General features: G+C 40.4%; 1 protein-coding gene across 1 annotated transcript; it reads right to left on the bottom strand.

Moving 5' to 3' along the window:
• Positions 1–1,027: 1,027 nt before the first annotated feature.
• Positions 1,028–23,724, bottom strand: SUDS3 (SDS3 homolog, SIN3A corepressor complex component). Its single transcript, XM_035556797.2, has 12 exons — positions 23,454–23,724; positions 21,863–21,932; positions 20,827–20,882; positions 20,337–20,408; positions 18,796–18,815; positions 18,081–18,237; positions 13,290–13,385; positions 11,690–11,751; positions 10,773–10,794; positions 9,898–10,003; positions 5,783–5,867; positions 1,028–2,519 (listed from the first exon to the last, which is right to left on the bottom strand). The coding sequence occupies exons 1-12, from the start codon at positions 23,620–23,622 to the stop codon at positions 2,421–2,423; spliced, it is 1,014 nt and encodes a 337-aa protein (XP_035412690.1). The 5' UTR covers positions 23,623–23,724; the 3' UTR covers positions 1,028–2,420.
• Positions 23,725–24,089: the final 365 nt, after the last annotated feature.

Raw genomic sequence — 24,089 nt, 5'->3', positions numbered from 1 at the left:
TTAAACATTAGCAAAAAGAGGGCTATAAGACCACACTCTGGGCTGTCAAAAGCAGATATAAGCCTTTCAAAGGCTGATTCAGGGGCACTGGGGAAATTGACAATGGACAGGGAACAGAAGGGAGTTACCAAGAACATCATACCTCCTTTCTGAACATCCAAGATCAGTGCCAGAACAGAGTAAGAGGTTTGGTAGGGTGCAATCTCAAGAACTCCTCCCTCCACCCCAAGTCCTGCAATTTAAGGCCACAGCTATTGGAAAGACGAGTTTTGGGCTGTGAGAGCAGCTGTTGTTTCCCCCTCCCCTGCTTAGGGATAGAAATGGTGAGCTGATGGTGATTCAGATTGAGCTGCGGTGTCGAAGCTGTGTAATTAAGCTTATATGATGTGCACCTATATCACACCTGGCTCTAAGAGGAACTGCTACATGTCTATGCCTCTACCAATACCTTTAAAGTTACCCTAAAACAGGTAACAAATTACAGCAGTAGAGAGATTGCCTGCTGTTAGCAGGTTGGCGAGACATCTTCCCAAAACTGCTCCAAAGTTTCCAGCTATTTCCCAAAACATATGAATTAATAAAATGATATAAGCAGGAAATAAATCCTGCTATTTACCTAACGCTTTTTATTATAAGAACTACGATGATCATCTCAAGGCTCAGTGACAAATCCTGTTTGGTACATCATCATCTTATAAAAACCTGCCACACACAGAGAATGTTAAGTTATATTAAGTATGCTTTTAACCTGACACAATACAGCCTGCTGCTTTCCACCTGGCTAACTGCAGCAAAGATGGCACGTTTTCCAGGGGTGGGAGGCAGCCATCGCCTCCTTTCCCCACTGCAGCTCCACATCTAGTTCAAACTCTAAACACAGTAAGAGTACATAAGGTGTTTCAGCCAAACAGGCAACGCATCAGAAGCTCAGCCGTAACACTCGGCTCCAGATCCACGTATGTGCATTAGTTACTGGGATGTGACTGCCACCCAACTGCAGCAAGTAAAAGAAATGGAAACAGACGTTTAAAACAGTCATTTATCCAGATACGAGAAAGGCTAGACTGATGCTGAACGAGAATGCAGTTGAAAAACAAAACCAAAAAGATGCCTCACAAAGTAACAGATAGAGAAAGGCAGAAATCACAACTTTTTGTCCAGTAATCGAAAGAAGGAACACAAAATTGATTTGCACAGAAGGGAGAGATCTGACAGTGCTGCCAGGGTGCTGTGGAGTTCATGCCAATACGGTCACACACGGTACTGGTAGTTTCAGCCATCAGAGGCAGATCTTTAAACACCTTGGAAGGGAGTACATTCATCATATAAACACTTGAACATTTTAACTCTTGTGTTTTTGGAGGGTAAGTGTAGAAATCCAGTGTTATCTCCAGTAATTAAAACACCCTTCAAAGGGAAACCTTTGTAAGATGTTTTAGGGAATGAAGGTTTCAGGTGTACACTAAGAGCATGTCAATACAGCTATCCACTCCGTACCAGACTTCTTTGGAGGACACCACAGATCCAGTATCTTCTGTCAGCATCATTTCAGCACAACCCACTACTCTCAAGGCATCAGTGAAGAAACTGGTATTTATCCTTCATTTCTCTACATGTACAAATGGCTATCCTCACATATTGTTTCTATAGTCTTGCTACGTGCAAAGCCCAGTTAATCAATCCTTTGTTTTATGCTCATCTGCCTATTTCAGGAAATCTACTATAGCAGTATAGACATACTCTCTGCAGGTTCATTGAAGGGTGTTTTAATGTGAAGAGAAACGGAAGCTTCAGATTAGCCACATGTGACTGCTTAACTACATTAAAACCAACTGGATTTTCAGCCGTTTCTAAACTGATCAAACTTTCCCAAAAAAGCCTCAGCACTCGAGTCTTTAACCAGTTCATCCCATAAAGCTGATGTTATTTACCAGATACTACAGATGCATCTCAGCTGCAACTGAACCTGACAGGATTAGTCTCCTTTTGCTCAACATCCTGAGCCTTGCAGGAAAACAATAAAAAAAAAAGCCACCTCAGGTCTTGACAAGCAAAGTTTCTTCCATTGGTCTGATTCAAAACAGAAATGTTACACTGTCTTCAACATACAAGTCCAATCTATGCACCATAAAACAATGGTGAAAAAAGTATGATGCAAAGTCTTCTTAAATAGTCACCCAGAATATAAAGAAAACATACAGAAGCCTGATGCAAAGTCCAGAAATAGTCCAGGGCAGTGCTTGGGTATCACTCAAGATTTTAGGACTACTATGGATAACGTGGCCAGCCACAAAGTGTCTCATAAGAGGTCATGACAGTGTTCTCTGTTGCTAAGATGAGAGTGAACAGACCGCCATTCCCCATTAGATGTTTGTCTATTGGTTTTAATTAAAAAAAAAAGAGCAAGGAAGAGCATACAGTCATGCAGCTGATCGTCGACGAATCACAAAAACACCTCGCTGCAGCTGTCCCAAATAGATTCGCATCTTTGTGCTGTCACTGGTTTTCCTCACCCAGATCTGCATAAAGGAGAGAGAGAGGGGCAAGGGGGAAAACATTGGGGAGAAAAAGGGAAAAATCCCACAGTAAGTAATATGCAGCCAAATAACTCCAGGTGTTCAGATCTAACAATAAGGATCTCTGTTACTCAGAGTGCACAGATGATTCAACTTAATTCGTTTTCCCTCCCCACATCAGGCATCTGCAACCTCAGTAGAAAACCAAGTAACACTTCTAACTTTACCAATTTAACTTTCCACTCAAAACAGTCATCAAGAGTAATTACTTTCCCCAAGCATCACCATGAAAGCAAAGTTTGCTTCTGCTACAGCTCTTACCAGAACTCCAGCATTAAGCTTTACCTAATCAAGAATAAGTCTCTCTAGATCCACAGATCATAAAAATGACCTATCCTGGGATTTGTTCAGACACAAGTAACTATTAGTCAAATGAAAAGCTTACTCTTAATTTTGTTCAGTGAAGCATTTCTCACAATGTATTAAATAATCTGTATCTGAAGATAAAAGGGTCTCTTTTTTAACTACCTGCCTGGAAGAATTCACAGAACTTGCAGATATATAGTATGTTTCAAAGGACAAATTGCTTCCATGGAAGCAGCCATTCAGAGAATTTAAAAAAATAAAGTAACTTTCAAGAAGTTTAGACCCAAATACTTGTACTTTTAAAAAAATCAAATCTGAACAAGACTCCTCTGCATTTTATTATTCTAATGCATTTACACGTTTAAATAAAGGCATGGAAAATATGAGTTTTCCAGCTCTTAATACTAGAATATTTTAGGACAAAAGCCCGGTATTTCCCACTGAAAAGGCTTATAAAGTTAGTGCCCGAATGCTATTTATCCCAAACGGTTTTTTGTAGATATCGTATTAGCTACAAGCCTGGCATAGTAGATTTATACAGTTATTATTTTAATTACAATTTGACCTTACTAGGAGAAGCCCTGAATATAAATTTAATATTTGCCTGCATTTGTGCTTCAGTTATTTCCCCAGAGAAATTAAAATCTACCTTTACTGATAATCATCTCTATTGCAACATTTTCAAGTGTTTGGTAAGATTTGCTAACCAAGAGGATTCGTACATCTAGAAGCTGAGTGCCTGCATAGAACAGTAAACACGGACAGTTTGCATTCTATCACAGCATGACGGAATGGCACGCTACTTTTGCTAAAGTTACAGTTTTTGTTAAGCTTCATTTGGAGGAAAATGAAAATTCCGTTTTCAGTGAACACAGTGAAATTACTATTAACCCTAAAACGTGCCACACCGTTAAGAAAACTAAAAGAATCAAGACATATTCTGAACTTAAAACCAGTGTTTTAGACATACAATGTATTCTGCCATCAGAAGATAACATCTATTAATTTAAAGAACTGAAAGGACATAGCAAACAGAAACAACCAAACCCATCCCATAATTTCTTTTATTCCTAAACTGTAAAGAAAAACAAGTTTACTCCTTTTTCCAACTTCCAATAAACTGATATTGCTGAATATACTCATGGGAAGAAACCTCTTTTCTGTACCTACTGAAGAGGTCATTGTAAAAATTCAAACGTTGAATCGGTTCCATGTGCTCGGCCAATGATTTCCCACCAATGCAGTAATTTGACTCAGTTTCCAAAGAAACCACATGGGATTATTTTTATTTATTTATTTATTTAAGTTGGATTGTCATAGCTCAGACTGTTGGAGAGGCCCACAGCCAATTCCAAAATTCAAACCCAGTTTAAGAGAAGTAATTTAGACCTTCATATGAATAAAGATGCCTGATACACTGTTAACTACTTCCTTCTTTTTTTCAGCCACAAGACAACAATTTTATGTCAATATTACGTTCCTTAGTTAGGACTTTTTTTTTCCCACTTTGAACTTTAATGGAAGTGCTGTTGGGGAGACAGTCCGTGCCTTTACCTTCAGTAAAGTTCCTTTGAATTGACTTGACTTCCTTTAGAAATGCTCTCAAGTTATAACTCTGGTCTACAACTGGAGATCTCAAATCCAGATTTGCCTTCTAGCTTCTAAATTTATACAGAGCCCAGAAAGATTCAAAAAACAATTGCAAAACGAAAATGAGTGATGTAATCAGGGCTGCATAGTGCACTCTTAAGAACACTCCCTCATTTCAGTATTTTTTTCCTCATCTCCCCTGCCTTTACATTGTTGCAGAGACCCATCACAGGGAAATTAACTGCCATGCCTTCTCCCAAACCTTCCTCAGAAAAAGGAAACGAAAGAAATTTCACTTTTTAAGTGACTAACTAAAAAATTGCATTTTCCTCAGGTTTCAGGTAAGCTGTTTCCAAAAGATTAAGAGTTTTATTTTTATAAGTTAATAGCAATAACTCCAATCAAATTAGCAGCACTATCTTCGTACCACATCTGTTAGCACACTACTACATCTAAATAAACAACCATTGAGCATAACAGAGCAAGGAAAACAGTTGTGATACAAAGCACATCCCATATGCAACTCATTTTGTTGAAACCAAAGTGTTTTCCCTTAAAACTGCCAAAGCAAATTAAAGCTACTTTATTGTCTGATTGAAGAGAAGTGCATTCAAGTCTACTATTTCTTTCCTTGAAGTGTTTGGAATCTGCAAAGAATAAAGTGCTCCCGATGCCCAACTAATGGACTGCTCAAACAGTAAGATTATATTGCAACGAGATTCACATCAATCTTCAGCACACAACTCTCTCTTGACCTGCTTCTCTAAGTCTTAATCATTTGGCAACAGGAAATTGTCTCTGACAAATGATTCACCCCCTCCATCTCCCGTGTAGGTGATGAACGATGCCAGCTTACTTCACAGCATAAATACTCATGTTAGCAGGAAGAATTTTCTCCCCTTATAGGAAGTCAATTTGGTGACAAAGTTTTTCCTTATCCTGTCCTGGTTTCCAAATGGGGTTTATTTTTATTTTGCATTAATAGGAGCTGTAAATATGTGCTTTAAGTAACAGAAATGGAATTTGTCAGTGCAGCACCAAGGAGATGCAACATCTCAGTTCTGCCCATTTTCCTGCCTGCCAAACTACTATTTGCAAAATGTAGGATCACTTTTCAGAGAGCAACAGCAAGGCTCTTCCCATCTCAGATCTACCCCAGGATGAGATCTTAATTCAGTTTCATCTTATATTCAGCTTCTTTAGACACCAAACGACTACATCTTCTCTGAAAGTAGTACTTGCTCTTAGGCCCTAGTAAACTGCTGTCTACCTGCCTGAACCGACCCATGAATCCCGGAGTAGCCACCTACCTCGTTGGCGCCCACAGAACTGATGACACAGCTGATCTTAGTGTTCTCTTTAGACTCCAGGTAAATGGCCTGGCTCTTGTGATACCTGCAAAAATAAAACAACAGACAATACATTGAACCCTTAACTGTCCGGAGACTGAGAAGGTAAACAACAGTAAGATGGATAAAGACAGGATTCTAAAAGTATTTGAAGATAATAAATACAAAGTTTTTTTTTCTTTCCACACCACTTTCCCTATCTTTGGGGCATAGCTGTGATCTGATCCTCCACACACACTTGCATTTAAATGCAGCTTCAGAATGCACGAAGCACTCTCCATTTGAATTCAATTCTCAAAGCAGATTACTAAAAACAGATTTAATATCTGAAAGAGGCAGAGCACCAAGACACGAGATGGGACACTGATTCACAATAAGCCCATGCTTAGAGTTAATCAAACTAGCTTTTCACACTTCAGACACAGGATGGATTTTAGACAGCAACTCCATATTATGCCTGATAAAATCTGACAAACCAAATCAGCTGCTAAAGGTTTATTTACATGCCCCAATAAAAAATTACTAGAACACTAGCGCAACAACAAATTTGAAGTGTATTCAATCCAACTGTGCAGTCTATTGTTTAAACAGAGACCTCAAATTTCTAATAGTCTTACTTTGTGAACACATTGAAGACTATATCGAAGTGATAGGTGTGACTCTGTGAGAAGCTATATTTGCCCACAATAAGCACGAAGTATCTAAGCATATTTTTAACTTTTACATCACATTTTAATCGTACTGTATGTGTTTTATACAAAATGCCCTAAGAAAAAGTAAAAAGCCTTCAAAATTCATAGCCAAATTACTTGGTTTCATGGTCTTGCCTTCTTCACCCACACCACGTTTCTGGTAAGGGCTGCAAAGTATGCTAGACAAAATTCTGCTTCTGTTTATTTTGCTTACAAGAGTTCTGTAGGTAAAACCAGTTACACTGAAACATTATTTGCAAGTAAATTATCTTAGTCAAGAGAGCACCAAAATGTTTTAGTTATGAAAGCATATCTGTATTTCAGCCTTCAACCTAATCATGATGTGCTTCATATTTATCAGGGAAATCCAAGCTGCAGACTCACCAGCATGCAACTCCCCACAGCCTGATGGGCTGACAGCCACTTGTCAAAATACATGCATTTGCATAATCTTTGCAGTTATTTCTACAATAACCATACTGTAAATATGGAAGTCTTCCAATAGTCTATTCCATAATCTCTTCCTACTGGCTCATGTACTCAGAATTTTCAAACTGCTTGCCAGGAACAAAATGATAGCGGTGGCTTTCGGCATCCCAAAAGTACTAACTATCAAAGGGCTGGGTGAGAGAATTAAAAAAAAAAAGAAAAAACAACCAAAAAACATAAGAAAAACATTTCTCCAACGTTTAGACACTTGCGCCCAACCATTCTTCTTTTTCCCTCATTTTAACAGAAAGGGTATCAGCAGGTTCCAAGGCAATGCAATAGCAGCAATGATACAAGCCAAAAATCCCAGTTAATCTAATTTATTGATTATCATTAATCGATGTAAGGGAAACCATATAAGGTACTACAAACTAGACCTTGCTCTGATAATGTATAGGACACTGATGGACTGGTATTTCTACTATGACATGTTGTGAGTGCTTAAGCAAGGAGAATTGATCATCTTGATACTAGCAGTGCACGAGCTTCAGAGTGCAGAAGACACCGCCACAAAAGAGAACTCTTGAGTGAGATCAGCGCAGGCACAGATGATGAAATCGGTTTCACTCAAAGCTGTTTGTTTCAAATTTTTAATTATCAATGAATTGCAAAGCTAATGACACACATGAAATTGGCTCCAGGCTCTGGATTTTACTTCACAAGTTGCCGTCCATCAGGAAATTTATGTTAATTATGCACAGAAAAGGTAAGATAAGGTAAATCCAACACTTTTTCATTGAGTAGGTCTCAAACAGCCTCAAGCCCCACACATACAGAGAGGCAGGTCAACCAAAGTAACCTTGTGTACCTCAGCAACACATTCACATCTCAGCCTTTTGCAGCGCTTATGCACCCACAGGGGAACAGAGGGGTAGAACTTAACAGGAAAATAGATGAGACTAAAAATACAGTGGAATTTAAGTTGTCTTTCAAGAGAGAATGAGGACTGCCAGACACCCCTTACTTTTGCAGTAAGTAAACCACACCACTATGACAAGCGAGGCAAGCAGAAATAATTCCGCTTTCTGCTACAAAATATTTTGCTGAAAGGCTGAGATTTTCAGCTGCATGTCCATTAGAAGATTGAAAAAAAAATCACTGTACTATTGTATGCAGGCAAAGCTAAAAGCAAAAAGAAGATGGCTGTTTTATAGAGAACTGCATTTTAGGGTCTGGTGGGGGTGCGGAACAAACAGACTGAGAATAAAAAAAAAACTGAAGTCTAATTTCACATTCCGAAATTCCCCACACTAAGCCTCCGCTTTGGAGATATGTTTTTGAAATACCTCTACAAGACCTTAGGGAGGCCACTACTTTAGGTAATGGTCCTTCATAGCTACTGTCAGGAAACAGAGAAAGTCACTCCCAAGCTGTCAGATTTATTATTTCTGCACATGCCAGCAGCTACAGCCTTAATACACCTTAGAAACAATTACCCTCCCACTTATCAAAAGTTTCTTCATTACTTTAAAATACCAGCTGCTTTGCAGAAGTACTATTACTATCAATCAAAATCTAAAAGCAGGATCATTACAGTCAGAAACCATAAAACACTTATCTTAAACCTGCATATAAGAATAAAGAAGAGGGGACAGCAACAACTAGGATTCCTGACGGTGAGGCCTCTGTGACTTTCATCTTGCTGAATCCAATTGTATCTGTTAACGTTTTTCATCCCAACTGGACACCTTTCAGAGAGACTGTGCCTCTGAGATTCATCTGGGCTCCCAAGTTTAAACTTGGTAAGAGTTTTACTGACTGATTATACCAAACTCCATCTTATTTTTCTTGTTATACAACACTACAGTCATCTGCATGGTTGAAAATCCTAAGGAACAGTTTATTCTTCCAAATATATCCTAGAGGACAGTAGCTTTACACAAGAAAAAAAAGGAACTTAATACATTCGTGAAGGAACAAGTAGCCCGTTCATGTCTGGTTTATGCTTCAAGGAAGTTTAAGCTGCAGGCAGCTGTTTTTATCAGAGCTGTATGCATTGAACCCTTGATGAAACTTCACTACCCGAAGACTACCAAAAGGAAAAGCTGTAGAAGAGAACTGCCGTGTAGAGAACAAATTCCATGCTTATTATTGACAGTGAGAAGATTACAACCCCAACACTAGTTATTTTGAGCCACCAGAACACCAAAGTAGGCACACTACTTGGAAATTGCTTTCTGGTTAAGGAATACCAGGCTGTTCCCTTGATTATCTAGTTTTGCATGTCTCCGATTAAGAGCTACTAAGATTCCTGTGAAAATTTTAATATTTTCTTCACATTTTGTAAGGCTTCTGCAGCTAGATGACCATAAAACTTACAGTGATAAATCCAATCAGCAATTCCGAAGCTGCCTCTCTTGTGTGGATTTGATCTTTAAAGGTTATTTGGATTTGTTTTTAGAAACATTTTTCATTGTGAAACAACATTTCTTCTGCCACCTTGTGGAATGATGGGCTAGTGTGCTACAAACCAGAGCACAAGGACGGTGAACACAGCGGGCAGCTGCTGTACCTGAGATCCCAGCGCTTCTGTATCCTAGCTGACAAGCTGCACCGCTACATCAAACTGCATCCATTGGTGGCTCTCTTACATAAGATTAGGTTTGACAAAAATGTTTCCCAAGTGTCACAGTGCACAAAATTGAACAGAAGGACAGCTAAATCATGGAGTCAAGCCAGTAGTTACTCCAGAAACTCTGTGTGGCCTGAACACTCCGTTATCACTTATCATTTACCAAAGTCATGTTGCTTAGCCCTTGGAGGAAGATGGCTAATACCTGCCCAAAGGTGTTTTGTCCCCGAATTCTTTCAAAGAAGCAATTCCTCTTTGAAGTCTTTGTGTCTACAGAAAACAAGGCTAAGACTGCTTAAAAACAGAAATTTACTGTGACTCACCATCTTTTATCATAGTAGAGTTTTCCATCTTCTATCCGGGCTTCAAACCGCTGTGCTGGAGACTCTGCTGGTGTCGCTGGGAGGTGTTCAGGGGAGGAGGGAGAGGCTGAGAACAAAAGAGACCAGTTAAAGAGTAGCTTGTGTCCACCATGCAGCAGCACTTCTGACTCAATATAGCAATTAATAAGGTCATGTTAAGCAGAAAAAAAAAAACACAGAAAAGCTACAAACTCAAATTTCCATCACAAAAATACACTCTATGGGGATGAATAATTCAACCTCTACCTTGTTTATATAAATCATAACATTTACTGAAATAGATCAAACATCTGAAGAAGTTTTGATAGGTAGGGGAAAGGCAATACGTCCTCAATTTGTTTTAAATTCTAATTTATAATGAAGTAGTAAAATAGGGTCAGGATTACTTACGCAAGTTAGTACTGCTCTTTCTTGAAATAATGTGTACAGACCCATCTAGAAAGGCTGAAACCCTAAGTTTTCAAACCTTTATTTACCATACAAACAGCTAAGCTGTCCAGGTGCATCTGAATATTATGAAAAGATCTTTTAACACAGCTAAATTGTCTGACAATTCAAATTGTCCCAAGTTGTTCAAATTGTCCCATGTCACCCAAATGCTTCAGGCACCTCTAAAGCTGCATATTGCTGCTTTCCCATCCCCAACAAGAGATGAAGGGACTCCGCACAGCACCCCAGTTTGCCACAGTAACTACCCAAAGAACAGCAATTACAGTCAAAACATTTATACAGTCAAATTGTGGAGTCAGAAATTACACAATGAAGAAGTCTACAATATAAATCTCTGTTCAAAACAACATGGTTGTGAACAAGTTCCAATGCAACCGTTAACTCACCTGGTCTCTTGGGTGATTTAAGCTACATGGAAAGAGAATAAAGAAGTGTTACAGATCTGACACGAGCCAAGAACAGCTATAGTAATAACTTAAGATGGTCTTCCTTTCCATATGGTTCTTATTTTTAAACGTACAGTTAAGCGGCATAACAAAACCAGAATAGTATGCCCTAGACACTTAAAGGTGTAGATAAAGAGTTTCATGATACTAAAGGTGTGGAAATGGAGCTTTCTCAGAGCATTCAGATAGTCCACCAAAACCAGCCAAAACCAAATCCATCTCACACACTTCATTCTTTGAACACGATCCAACTTTTTTTCGGGCACACCAAATACAATATGTAAATTATTAGAGAGACCTCTACAGCTGCCACAATAGGCATGCTCCATTACCATCTTCAAAAACCTCAGTGAATAGCCATCTAGTATGAGAAACCATAAAAGCCTCCAACCATTTAGCAGGAAAGCAGTAGGAAAATGAAATCTAGAAAAAATTCAAGTATAAACATACACACTGCACCCCAACCAGTCTGGGGAAGTATTGCGAGACTGGGGAGGGGGAAAAAAAAAAGGAAAGCCCACAAAGGCACCCTGTGATCTCACAGAAAACAGCGTTAACATCTGTTCAGTCATGAGGAAGAAGAGAGAAGCACTCCTTAAGATAGCTTATCACTTGGTTCTGACAAAAGGTAACATTTTTACATGACAGTCATTTTAATTAGGTTAATTAAGCTTATTACAATAGAAGGGAAGAGATATCATCTTGCTGAATCTTTTATTGTGTTATTTTAGAAAGTCTGTTGGGGCGAAACAGTCCCACGAGTCAGACAGTAACATCAGACAGACAGCTCTGTGCTCTTCAGGGAAGAACGTTAGCTTTCTTTACAAAATAAATACAAATCAAGCCATAATCCCTACCTTATTCAGGGTTCTCAGGTCCTCCATTATTTGCTCATCAGTCAACAGGTAATTTAGCTGAGGTATCCAGAATTAAGGTTCCCATAAGCTCTTGACAAGCAAAGCTACAAACTACAGGTCAATGACATTTCACTTCACTGAACACAAGCCAGAAGGTTTCTGTAAAACTTCATCAGATTTTAATACGGGCGTTACACTAAGCTTTCCTTTGTCATATGAATTAATACAAGTCAATCTCCACAGTCTCATCGTTAGCAACAAACAGTGCCAAATCATTTTAATTTATTCACATATAACCATCAATGAAAAACCTTTAGTGCACTGACATTTACTTCATATAGGCAATCAGTAGCATTTTCAATGTTGTTCTCTACAGCAATGCAAGAGGAAAAATCTGGAAGCTGAAACACAACAGACTCGCTCCAAGCTTTGTAAAATTAAGCTGAATCTCACCTAAATCTAGGAAAAGAAAGTCAGCGGTTTGCAACTCTGTAGGAGGAACAGAGAGAGAGAGGGATGGATCTTTACTCCAGTGCCAAAAGGCAGAGAGTTTCATACTGTGGCTGCTCTATCATGCTCAATTAATAGGTCACGTTTGCTATGAAACTCATTTATTTCAGGTGAGATATGAGTGCTAATAGATTTTATTTTTATTTTTTATTTTTTTAGAAAAAGTGAACAGAATCTCCAACTAAAAAGAGGTTAATTAAAAGTGGAGATGCTCACGACTATCCTTCATGAACCCTAGAATTTTAAGTTTTGATATTGCCTTCAGAAAATGTGAGTCACTCAGGAGTCACAAGATAAGTTTCTTTAATCTAAGCCAAACAAGTCTGGAATCTAATAATAAACCTCTGCAAAGCAAATATCATTGCCTCCCTTTCCAGGTGAATTTAATATACAAACAGAGAAAGTGCCCGCTGTCATATATTTCCAAAAGCCAAAGAACATTTTAATTATAAAAAACATGCAACGAGGCAGAAGAGAAGGATTACATATACATGTTTTACTGTTTCTTGTGATATATGAAGACAAGATGGATTTTCATCTTTTTATTATTCAAAGAACAAATCTAGCACTCCTTGCTTTTGCTATGCATCTTTCTGTATCAGATATCTGAAGCCTTTATCAGAAATGGAAAAACTAGTTTGATACGACAAATATGATCTTTCTGGCAAATGTCTTGTCACATCTTGAAATGAGAAAAGCTTTGGCTCATGGAAAAAGCCATTTCCTATCTATGGAATCAATTGCTTCAACATTTAGGTAAAATGTTCAAGCTTTTCCTTTCTGAAAAAATTACCAGAGGAATTCAAACTGATCTTGCTGACAAAAAAAATCACCTATGTCATCTCATGGCACTGAAGTTTAAGTGATTACATTGTCTTAGCAAGGGATATCCAGGGACTAGCTGTACTATATTAGTTTATCACACAATATACCGGAGAAGTTGTGTTTCAGTATTTCCTAGATGAAAATCAGATTCTAGCACCTCACCTCATTTTCTTTCCTATACATAACAACACTGATGCATTTTGCCTCGCAGGCAGAATTCTGGCTTCAAATAGAAAAGCCATCCAACGACTGTGTAAAAGGATATCAGGGGCAGGTTTCCTCCTCTTGTCTGGGATGGGAACTGGATCATTTGGTCGTCGCCTCAGTTTCCTCGTCATGATAGGCTTCACTTCCATAGAATCTGTAGGGTAATGAAGTTGGAGAGCAGATAAGACCACAGGGAGAGACATAAGAATCAGAAACTTTCTACACAGAGCACACGGAAAACAACGTCTCCTCTCCTGCACAGAGAATTGGATTTTTTTCATGATAGCTTCCAGCATTCAAGCTGGAAGTGCTGACAGTGAATACAAAGTCTCTTTTATACGAGGTCACTGTTCAATATCAGTGCTGTGATGCCATGGTTACAGCTTTCGCTGTCTGGAAGTTGCACAGTTATTTCAGGGGCATTCAATAGCTCCTTCAGGTGCAGGTAACTGAAGTACAATGACGAAGCACAAGGGTTCAGGGATATTTTTTCATGCTAATGCCAAATATATGCTTGTAAATAGACCACTTAAAAGGCAGGGTTCATGGAGGTCTTTGCTAGCAGAACTTGAATAGGTAATAGCACACAAAACATCACCTACATATCAACTGTTCTTTTTTGTGCCTTCAAGCTGGAAAAATAGGTTTGTCCAAGCAATACAGATGGTAAATGCATTCAAGACTGAGACTGATACAAGTCTGGTGGAACAATTTTGAACACAAACAGGATTTAAATCCAGATGATCGAAAAAAGTTTCAAATTATGTTTTATAAAATGAACTTAATTAATAACTCCCAAAGCAACAGTTGTTAGGAAATAAGTTGTAGCTTCTGCACCGGGGAAAAAGCCAGAATCTGTCTAAAATTGAAACATCTCATCATTATCTGCATTGCAGTTTGTCCAAATATCTACAGGTCATCTTAACTGCCCTGCTTTACTCTGAAACTCACACAAAATATTCCTCAATTTATGAGGATACCTTGAACTGGCAAGGAAGAGACCACATCTTAAATGCTAAACCATCATTTCACCTCTTCTACGTGCTATGAATTATTTGCTTATCTTTAAGTACACATGAATCACATCCCAGATAGCACTTACGTATATGAAGCTTCTGTGGCTCCCTCTAGGTGCTACATCCTTGAGCAACAATACATCAACGTTCTGATGTGTTCAAAACACATCAAATTACCTTTCTCCTTATCTCAAGGGTGAACAAGGATGGCCATTCCGCACATCAAAGGAAAAGATATTATGATAAAAGATTAAAAAAATGAAAAAATGAAGTGCCACCCACCAAGAGCATGCCAAAGGAAACCTCTCTGCAACTCAAAGCCGACTGAAAAACACTGAACCCTAATAGCTCTGCAGACACTAAAAACAGAAGTTACTGTGCTGAATGGAAGCCATCCTTCACATTTGTTATGATTGATTTACAAGAGCCTCAAAAGAGGAGTTTGAAGCACTTGCTCAAGGTGATATGCAGCCAAGCCGAGAAGGCTTTTTCACCTTTTTTAAAGAAAAATTTGAAATGAGTCGTCACAGAGTTGGGATTTGTATTGCTTAAAATGTGAATAAGGCAGAAACATCATTTTTGTTCTCTCTTTATCTTAGCACCCTGTATATTAAATTGTGACAAGTCAGCTGAAAGTTAGCACCAAAGAAAGTTTTCAGGAAAAAATAGTTTGAAAGTATTCCATTTACCACGAAACACGTGAAGAGCTTCGACATTCTTGAGAGATTCATGAAAACTTTCTAAAGAAAGCTGCTAAAGTACCAACAGATTTAACCTGAAATACAGGCTTGCGTGAGGCTGAACAGCTGAGCCCCACACCATGCAACGCTCCAGGAGACAACAGCTGGAACCTAGAGAAACTGCAGGTGAGTCCTAGCACTCAAACCAGACCATCATCAGGTTGCCAACTTGCATTCTTGCATGCACTGAGCTTCCATAGGTTTTAAAATTCACCAAGTCCACACAGGCTCTAGGGATCTCATTTCTTGGCCTCCTGCATGCATTCAGAACAAAATCTGCTAGTTCTAAAGGAATCAGATTGCATTCCTGCTAGTCTGGGAGGAAGGAGGTGAGGGAGGTCTAGCACATGCACCGCAGAAGGGATTGATTCTCCAGTTATTTATGTGCCTTCTCCCAGAGTTGTAGCTGATGAAATATCTCACCTCTTTGGGACATACAATGGTGGGGCTTTCCTGAGGATAATTAATCCGGTCTCCAAACTGGACACATTACTTCTAAATACCTCTTTTTACTCCTGCTCAGTCTCCCTTCAACTCTGCAAATCTCCTTCTTGATGTTAACAGCAGTCCCACCGACAGAGAAATTGGATTCCTTCGGATTCTTAGGACATTGGTACCCAGATTTTCCAGAGCTAAGACCTAGTCAGATCCTGATTCCCTAAGGAAAATCTGCTTGCAACATTAGCACTGTATGCCAACTTAGTAGTTGGCGAACATAGGCAAGGGATAACAGTAAGATAAGACTAAGACACAGACAGCTTGTAAGATCAGACTAGACTTCATTACCGAACAAACTAACAAACCAAAACACCACTATCGGGGAAGCAGCACAGCACAAGGTGTTTTCCAGACCAGATTAGCACTAACAGTTTGTACAAAGCCAAAAGCACTCCAGTACGTCCAAATAGGTTTTATTTCTCCCTTCTGAACACTAATTAAATTATCAGCTTACATAACTTGTGTAGCTACTAGGAAAGGACAAAAAAAGGTCTAATTCATGGACAGGCCTCAGCAACACAACCAACGTTATTGGTCCATAAAGTGAAGGAGTTGTTTTTTGTAAGGAAATCAAATCAGACCTTGGGTTCAGCACCACAGCAGCACAACCTGTGAAAAAGGCTAATTACCACTATAACTCCACCACGACCATTATTGACAAGAGCATGGCCGAGGCATCAAGTGGCTTTGTAAAAGAAGTGTGTCCATTTAGTGTCCATTTTCCAGAGTCTGGGCAGAAATGCAGCTAACGGACATCTATTTTACCAGCTTTAAGTAGCACACTTCAACCCTTATTGTTTGCCTGCCTTTAGCTTCTTAAACATCTGTTACTGGAGGGAAAAGGACAGTTTAAAACCTGGTACCACTGATTAGGTCATTATTGCATTATTTCTCAGTAGTTTTATTGCCAGATCACAGGGACTAAAGAATCCCTTCTCCCTGCATATGGAGTAAGGTATCACGAAAATACATTTCACACCAGCCTAATGAAAAAACATGAACATCTGGTAGGTGTTCACTGGAAGAATTCAGTTACAAAAGTAGTTAAATTGCATTGACTCCAACTGCCATCACAATTTAGGGAAATGATGTTACTGCTAACATTAACACTGCATTCTTCCTATAGTCTGAAATACACGACACTAGCTGGGCAAAGTAAATTCCTGCCTTGAACCAGCTGTAGGGAGGATACCAACCCCAGCCTGGCTATGGTTCTGCTACACAACTGAAGGACTGACACAGTCCTTTCAAAGCCAACTACCTGCGGCTTTCCAGAATCAGTAAAGACCTCTAAGCTACTAGTTACTGAAGTGATAAGGACCCTTAAGGATTTGGGCCACACACACGCAAAATCCACTCATTCAAACAGTAAAGGTCATTAATTATAGGAAATCAATTTGTATACAATGTTTTGAGCTAACTTACAGTTACATACCCTTCTATTTTGGAAGAGTTACAGCTCCCTTCTGGTAAAGGCACATAATTAAGCAATGTGTCCTGGTTTCAGGTAGGACAGAGTTAATTTTCCTCCTAGTAGCTGGCAGGGTGCTATGTTTTGGATTAGGATGAGAAGAGCGCTGATAACATGCTGATGTTTTAATTGTTGTAGAGCAATGCTTACACCAAGCCAAGGACTTTTCAGCTTCTCGCTCTGTCCTGCTAGCGAGCAGGCTGGGGGTGCAGCAGGAGCTGGGAGGGGACAGACCCAGGACAGCTGACCCAAACTGGCCAAAGGGGTATTCCATACCATCTGACGTCATGCTGAACAATATATAGGGGTGGCTAGCCGGGGTGGGGGGGCCGGCTGCTCGGGGATAGGCTGGGCATCGGTCAGCGGGTGGTGAGCAATTGCATTGTGCATCACTTTGTACACATTATTACTATTATTATTATTATTATTATTATTATTGTTATTATTTTCTCTGTCTTAATAAACTGTCCTTATCTCAACTCACAGGCTTCACTTTCCCGTTTCTCTCCCCCATCCCGGAGAGGGAGGGGGGAGGGTGAGCGAACGGCTGTGTGGTGTTTGGCTGCCAGCCGGGCTAAACCACAACACAATGAAAGTGTATTAAACTGACAGTAGTAAAAAAGACATCACAGGCTTTACAACACGCACCATGAAGGGAAAACCCCATGACCAGGTACCACCAGAGGAATTCCCAAATATTCCAAAAAGAAACCTACAGAATAGAGACAACCACTCAGATACAGACGCACCATGCTGCTAGCCTAGCATAACGTTCCAAACCCAAGTGACTGACTGCAGCTGTGCAACAAAGTCCAAAGTTTCTCAACAGTTTCTTCAATTTTGAAAGGAGAAAAAGTAAATAAGAAAGCTTGTCCACTCTGTTCCTTCGCTGACACTATGTTGATTTATCTGTTAGTAATTCAGGTCACTGAATTTTATTATGAACTGCACTCCCCACTAAAAGACTACCAATTCGTGTTCTACATCTGTTGACATTTGGAAAGTTTTAAAGCCAGACTAGCTGTCTGTATAAATCAGCACTGCTATTTTTTTTAATCTTTTTTTTTTTCTAAGCAGTACTGAAGCAGGGAAGACAAGCGACAAATGCCTATCTTGTTTCTTACCTCCTGTTAATTCCATGGTTAGCTTCTCATTCTCAATCATCTTCTTTTTCTCTTCCAACTCTGCAATCAAGTTTTCTTTAAGTTCAATTTTCTTATCTTCAAATTCCTTTGCTGCTGCCTTCTTTTCCTTGACATAATTTTTTTCCACCTGATCTGTCTAATGCAAACCAAAAGATAAAACAGTTAGCTGAGGAGCCAATGTCCCAAACCAATGATTTAGAAACACCTTCTTTCAACCGCTGTGCTTTGATTAGCTTTCCGGTTCAAAGCTATAGCTAGTTCTACAGCTTATCAATATTTAAATAAAACAAACAGAAAACCATCTAAATATGACTAAGCAAGCAGAGCTATTATCAGCAAAAGAATTAACTTTTTTAAACCAATTTTACTGGTGCATACCTATCAAGTCTCTAGCAGAAAGCTCTTCAGATTTTAAAGAATCACTATCATTTATCACCTCAAGCAAGCTTAAACAACCATTTTAAACCATCAAATACAAAACCAGCGTATAGCAGTACAAGAAAAGATTATTTTTTTTTAATTCTATTTTAATGGCGATCTGGAAATTACTTGAGGTAATACCATCAGTATTCTATATTCAACTGTAACAACACTACAGGAAAAAAACTGCGAAAACAAGTACTAGTTGATGAAACTGCAGGTTTAAGTCCTTGTGTACAGTTAGCATGTATTTTGACAAATCAAGAGTACTTACTTCCAGCTGGAGAAACAATTCTGAAAGACAAGACAGACTCAATTTATTATCTTGAAAGATGCACAAAATTATTTAACATTTTAAGTCATTTGATACTGCAACAAAAGCGTATGTGCTCATCCCACCTCTACCCTCACTTTGCAGTTATATGCTGAAAATAATGTAGCCATGGAAAAGCGACAAAAATATATTGTTAGTTGAAGTTTTCTACAGATAGTCAAGCAGATTTGCAAAGCTTACACAGCAGTAAGCCATTCTTTTCAGATCAGCTACTAATTCCATCAGTAAATTAGTAAATGGGTCAGTGGGTAAATCGTAACCATTACTTTGTTATCTGCATTCTCAAAAAAAAAGAACAAAAAACAACCCTCAGCATGGGAAGGATAAACACAAGACCATCCTGTCATACTAGGCAGTCGGATTTTTATCATAAAGTTCAAAGTTATCACAATCTGCCCTCCTGTGGAAGAAATATGATGCTGCAGCACGGCTCCTTGCATTTCTGGCTGGCAAGTTTGCATTTAGTCTTAATTTTATCAAAACATCCCAATATTATTGGAATGCCACTGTAACAAACATGAAATTCATCTCAGAAGACAGATTCCCGTCAGCAAGTAGTAGTTCAACTAGCTTAAATTCTTCAAGCAAATCCTTTACCATCCCAAGCACTTTTAGAAGGAGATAGCTTGCCCTATTGAAGAGTTGGAATATATTAGGCATCATACAACTGCCACTGCCTGTCTTATTTCCCAGTATAATGGCCCAGGCGTTACAGAATTCACCCAACTTTTCTAAAAGAAAATTACATTTCCTATTTCCATATAACAGATTCTGTAAGAGGCCCTGCTTCAGTATCCAAGATTACAAACTACTGGAAAGAGAACAAGAAGGAAGGCAAGCAAATCAATCTGGTTCCCAAGCCATTTCTCTGCAGTAACACAATAAAGGCTACCCAGAAGGGCTGAGAGCTAAGCTCTTCAAAAATTAACTTGGGCCTGCGCTCCTGAAATAGAGAGCCAGAAGAGCAAGTACAGGCAGCCCGCTCAGTGTCATGGCTGCGCTGAGTAACACCTTCAGCAGCAACCCCTCTGCATTCGCTGTTCTAGGGCACAACAAGATCTTTGAGAAAACAGGCAGTCCTAACTTTCTATTCCTGCAAGTACAAAGAAGTACACCTGGAGGTTTCACGCAAGCTACACGAAAGAACAAACCAAAGTGGAAGACTGTGGGTTAGTCACGATGCCAGATATATGAAACATTTTTACTTGCTCTATTTCACACAAATGAAGAAATGAAGACTAGAACTGTTCATTGGCACTTAGTAAACAACGCTGATCAAGGAAAAAAAAAAAATCAAGAAAAAATCCATCACACTTCACGTACCCAGAAAAACCTACACACTACCCTTAGAGAGGGAACAACCCTTCATCGCAGCAAGTTCCCATTCTTTAAAGGGCAGAATTACCATTATTTTGCTTCAGGTGTTACAAAAATTGTGCATTTATGGTGCATGCATCATCTTTGAAAGAAATCCAGCTTACCTGCATTTCGTATCCTTTCTTTATACTGCTGGTCCAACTTTTTCATTCTTTTCTGATATTCCTGAAGAGTACCTAGTTGAAATAAATTGGGGATTTCAACTGCAATTTTAATTATTCCTTGTATTCAGTGCTCCTCAAAGGGCAATACGCTACCTGACATACAAGTAGTAACATCTGAAATCAGGAAACTACAGTTCTGGCTTATTTTGATAACCATTTTCCCTGTTTTCTCAGAAAGCAAAAAGACTGCTTTTAAGAAATGCTCTCCGTACTGCACAGAGGCTCAACTATAAGCACGTGGAGGGAAGAAGGATGGAAAGCAGCTGATATTTCTCCATAAGCAGCAAAACAGGGAACCAATATTCCACCAGTGAAGAATCTAAAAATCCCCATCCTTCTATGACCTGTGCAATTGTTCTCCAACCAAATAGTACTTTTAAAGAGTGCTGAAAATTGTTTAGAAAAAAAAGCTACCCCCTTTGAAGCTTACCTTCCTGCAATTGTTGCAATTGCCTCTTAAGAGATGCCAGTTTGTCCTGATACATCCTGCAAAGTTCGAGCACACACAACTTTATGTTACAAAGCAAACAGGCATGGTTTAATTCACCCTCTCCTTTGGTTACAATGTGTTTACGCTGAACTAAAACCTTTTCAGAAGAACTTCAGGAAACAAGAAAGTAGAAGAGTATTTGTCAATAGAATGAAAGATCATCATTCATTCATTCCGCCTAAAAAGTCTCCAACCCCATCAGTCTTACAAAGCAAACAATTGTTTCCGTAACAGGTCAGCAAAAATAGGACTTATTTTTAAAGTGAAAACCTGTCTTGACATTTAGATCTACAGACACCAGAAACTTTACAACAGAATCATTCTGCTCCTTTGTCAAATCTTGAGGTGTGTAAGTTTCCTACAGATAAAAGAGAAGGCATTTCCAGACCTTGACGTCATCTATTTAAAAAAAAAAAAAATCTCCACCACACACACCAAAAGAAAAAAAACAAGAACAAAACTAAAAGCAAAGTCTATTCCTGGTTCTGTTGCAGACTCTCATTTCCTTTCTCATGTACCTGTGGTTTAACACAGGCCAAGTCTTCCTCAACTGTATAAAAAAAACCATCTCCACCAGTAAGAAAGAACACTAAATGCTCCAAAACATTAAGAGAAACTATTTCAAGTCTCCCAAAAGCCACCCTTCCTGGACAAGACCGGCATTCTGTTGCTTAAGGGATGTGAACAGACACCTTGCTTTTTGCATGGCTTGTATCAAGTAGATGCTTTGTTTTCTTTAAAGGATCTGCCTGCAGAGGGATTCAATTGCAGGAAAACTGAGCTGCTCCCAGGAACCTGTACCTTTGTTCCTTGAACTGAGAAAGTAATTGAGAAGAAATATGTACCCATTAGCTATTACATTGGTGTAGAAACTTAAAAACACAAATCTTAGCCCAAAACATTGCATAGCTTATGCAAAAGACACGCACCTGCCCCGCTCCCCAACAACAGAACTACTTTTTATTAGGTTACTTACTGTTCTTTCATTTCTACATAGTCCTCTTCCTCATGTTTTGCCAGGTCAGTCTCGCTGGCATCCTCAGTATCTAAGTGATGTAAAGAACAATATGTTAAAACTAAAGCAGCATTAAAAAAAAACATAGTAAACAACTAAAAAAACCCACACTCGGGCAATTTAACCTCAAATACATAACCAAGTAAGCAACTGCAGAGATAAGTTCAGAATTGAATCATCTTTTATGCAACCACAAGTTATCCCAGATAAATCCTCCAGTAGATTTGCAACAAAGCTCACATCACGTTCAAGCAGCAATGACTTAAGACACTCTAGTAATTTCTTCCTAACTTAAGATTCAACATTAGTGCTTACAAATACTAAAGTGAGACGGTAACACAACCCTAGGACCCCAAAGAACGTTTTCCAGCGTCCTTCCTATTGTTTCACCCAGGAAATAATCTCCTCTGTGGAAGGCTATGACTGAAACAGCTCTAACTGATTCACAATGCCCCTGCACCTCGACCTGAAACACTCCAAGCAGAAGATACTACGACTAGATGCTGTTATGATTTACTACAAAGGCCTCACTAAAGATAAGTTACTTGCTACGATCTGAAGTCGACTTCTCAGCTACACATTGCACAGAAGTATTCTGACATTCATGCACAGCAAACACCAGCACTACTAAAGACAGCCCTGACCTTATAGAGAGATAATATAAACTACAAAATAAACCAGTGCAGAGCTGCTAGTTGTTGGCTACTTCTTTACACATTTATTAGCCGTAAGACTCGGGTAGCCAAGAATGAATAAATACCCTTTCCTCTCTAAGGAGAAGTCAGTTTCTCTGGGCTGGGGTTGTGATAGAAAGGGTACAGCTGCATAGCCTAAACTGCAGTGATATTCCCTAGGTATGGGCAGGGCTGTCAGTCTCTAAAAGGAAAAAAAAAAAAAGGAAACAAGAAAGATTTGATTTAAGCTACAGAGAAACACCTTCAGCTTTTTTTTTTCTTTTTGAGGCTCTCCAGGCTTGGCTCCAGCTCCTCATTCACAAAGACACAGACCTGATGGAGGAGTTTTGCTGACAGAGCACTTGGGACTGTCACAGGGCTGTTCTTCACCCCCCCTACTTATTACTTTATGCACCCTGGACCCCAGGACACTCTGGGTTTCACTTTGGCTTCCCTTCTGCGTTGCTTTCCCAATCCCCCCACAAACCCTCTAACCCCTCCTTGCACCCCCTGCCTTCATTCCCCACATTCTCCTCCCTCACCTCCACCCTCCCCCGAGTCCCCGCAACCCACAAGCTCTCAGCAATCCCCCCACCAGGCTCCAGCACATTCCCCCTGCCCCAGCCGTGACCCCAAACCCCCCAATCCCCCTCCCGGCGCTCCCCTCCTCTGCCCCCTCACACCCGCACAGCAGCCCCAGTTCTCCTCACGTTTCCATCCTCCCGCGGGAAACTTCACGCACTCACAGACCCCTCATTTCCACAGCGTTTTCCTGCAGTTTCAGAGCCCTTCTCTCCCCCCAACCCACTCGCCCCTTCCCCCTCCCCCTGGCCCCCCGCTGCCCACCACAGTCCCGGCCCGGCCGGGCCGCCCCCAACCTTCGTCCGAGTCGCGGGCCCGAGCGCTCCGCTCGCCGTCCTCCTCCTCGGCGCTCTCCAGCTCCTCCTCCTCGTAGTACTCAGGCCCGGGGGGCATGGCGGGGGCCGGAGCCCCGGGCGGGGTGGCGGACACCGGCGGCGTGGCGGACACCAGCCCGGCCGCGCTCATGGCGCCGGGACGCAGCGGGAACCGTGCCCGCACCTCCGCCCGCCCTGCCGCCTCTGCCGGGCTGCTCGGCAACCGCGCCAGGACCCCGCCGCCACTTCCGCTTCCTCCCGGCCTGCCCTCGCCGCTGCCTGAGCGCCCAGCGCCGCGGTGCAGGCGAATGCGGAGGGCACCTAAGGGAGGGGGCTCGGTGGCCAAGGTCGCGGGTTCGAATCCCCGGCACGGCGGCAGCCGCCCGCCGCGGGGGTTTGGCCTCGCCGGAGCCGTGTGGTTGGGTTTTGCCACAGAGATCCCCTGTCCTGCCGGAGAGGGCCTGCCCAAGGACCTGCACGGCTTTCCCACTCTGTTTTTTCCATGGACAAACAGTTTCCTTGTTCTCCATGCTCTAGTCCAAAGGCCAGCACAGCACTGCAAGCACACACGCACCCAGGTGAAGCAGCTCCTCCATGCCAGCTTTCATAAAACTAACA

Source organism: Cygnus atratus, chromosome 17 (genome assembly GCF_013377495.2).
Source record: "Cygnus atratus isolate AKBS03 ecotype Queensland, Australia chromosome 17, CAtr_DNAZoo_HiC_assembly, whole genome shotgun sequence".
In the NCBI taxonomy this organism is placed as follows: domain Eukaryota; kingdom Metazoa; phylum Chordata; class Aves; order Anseriformes; family Anatidae; genus Cygnus; species Cygnus atratus.
Note: the sequence above shows the minus strand (reverse complement) of the source record. Positions and strands in the feature narration are given on the sequence as shown.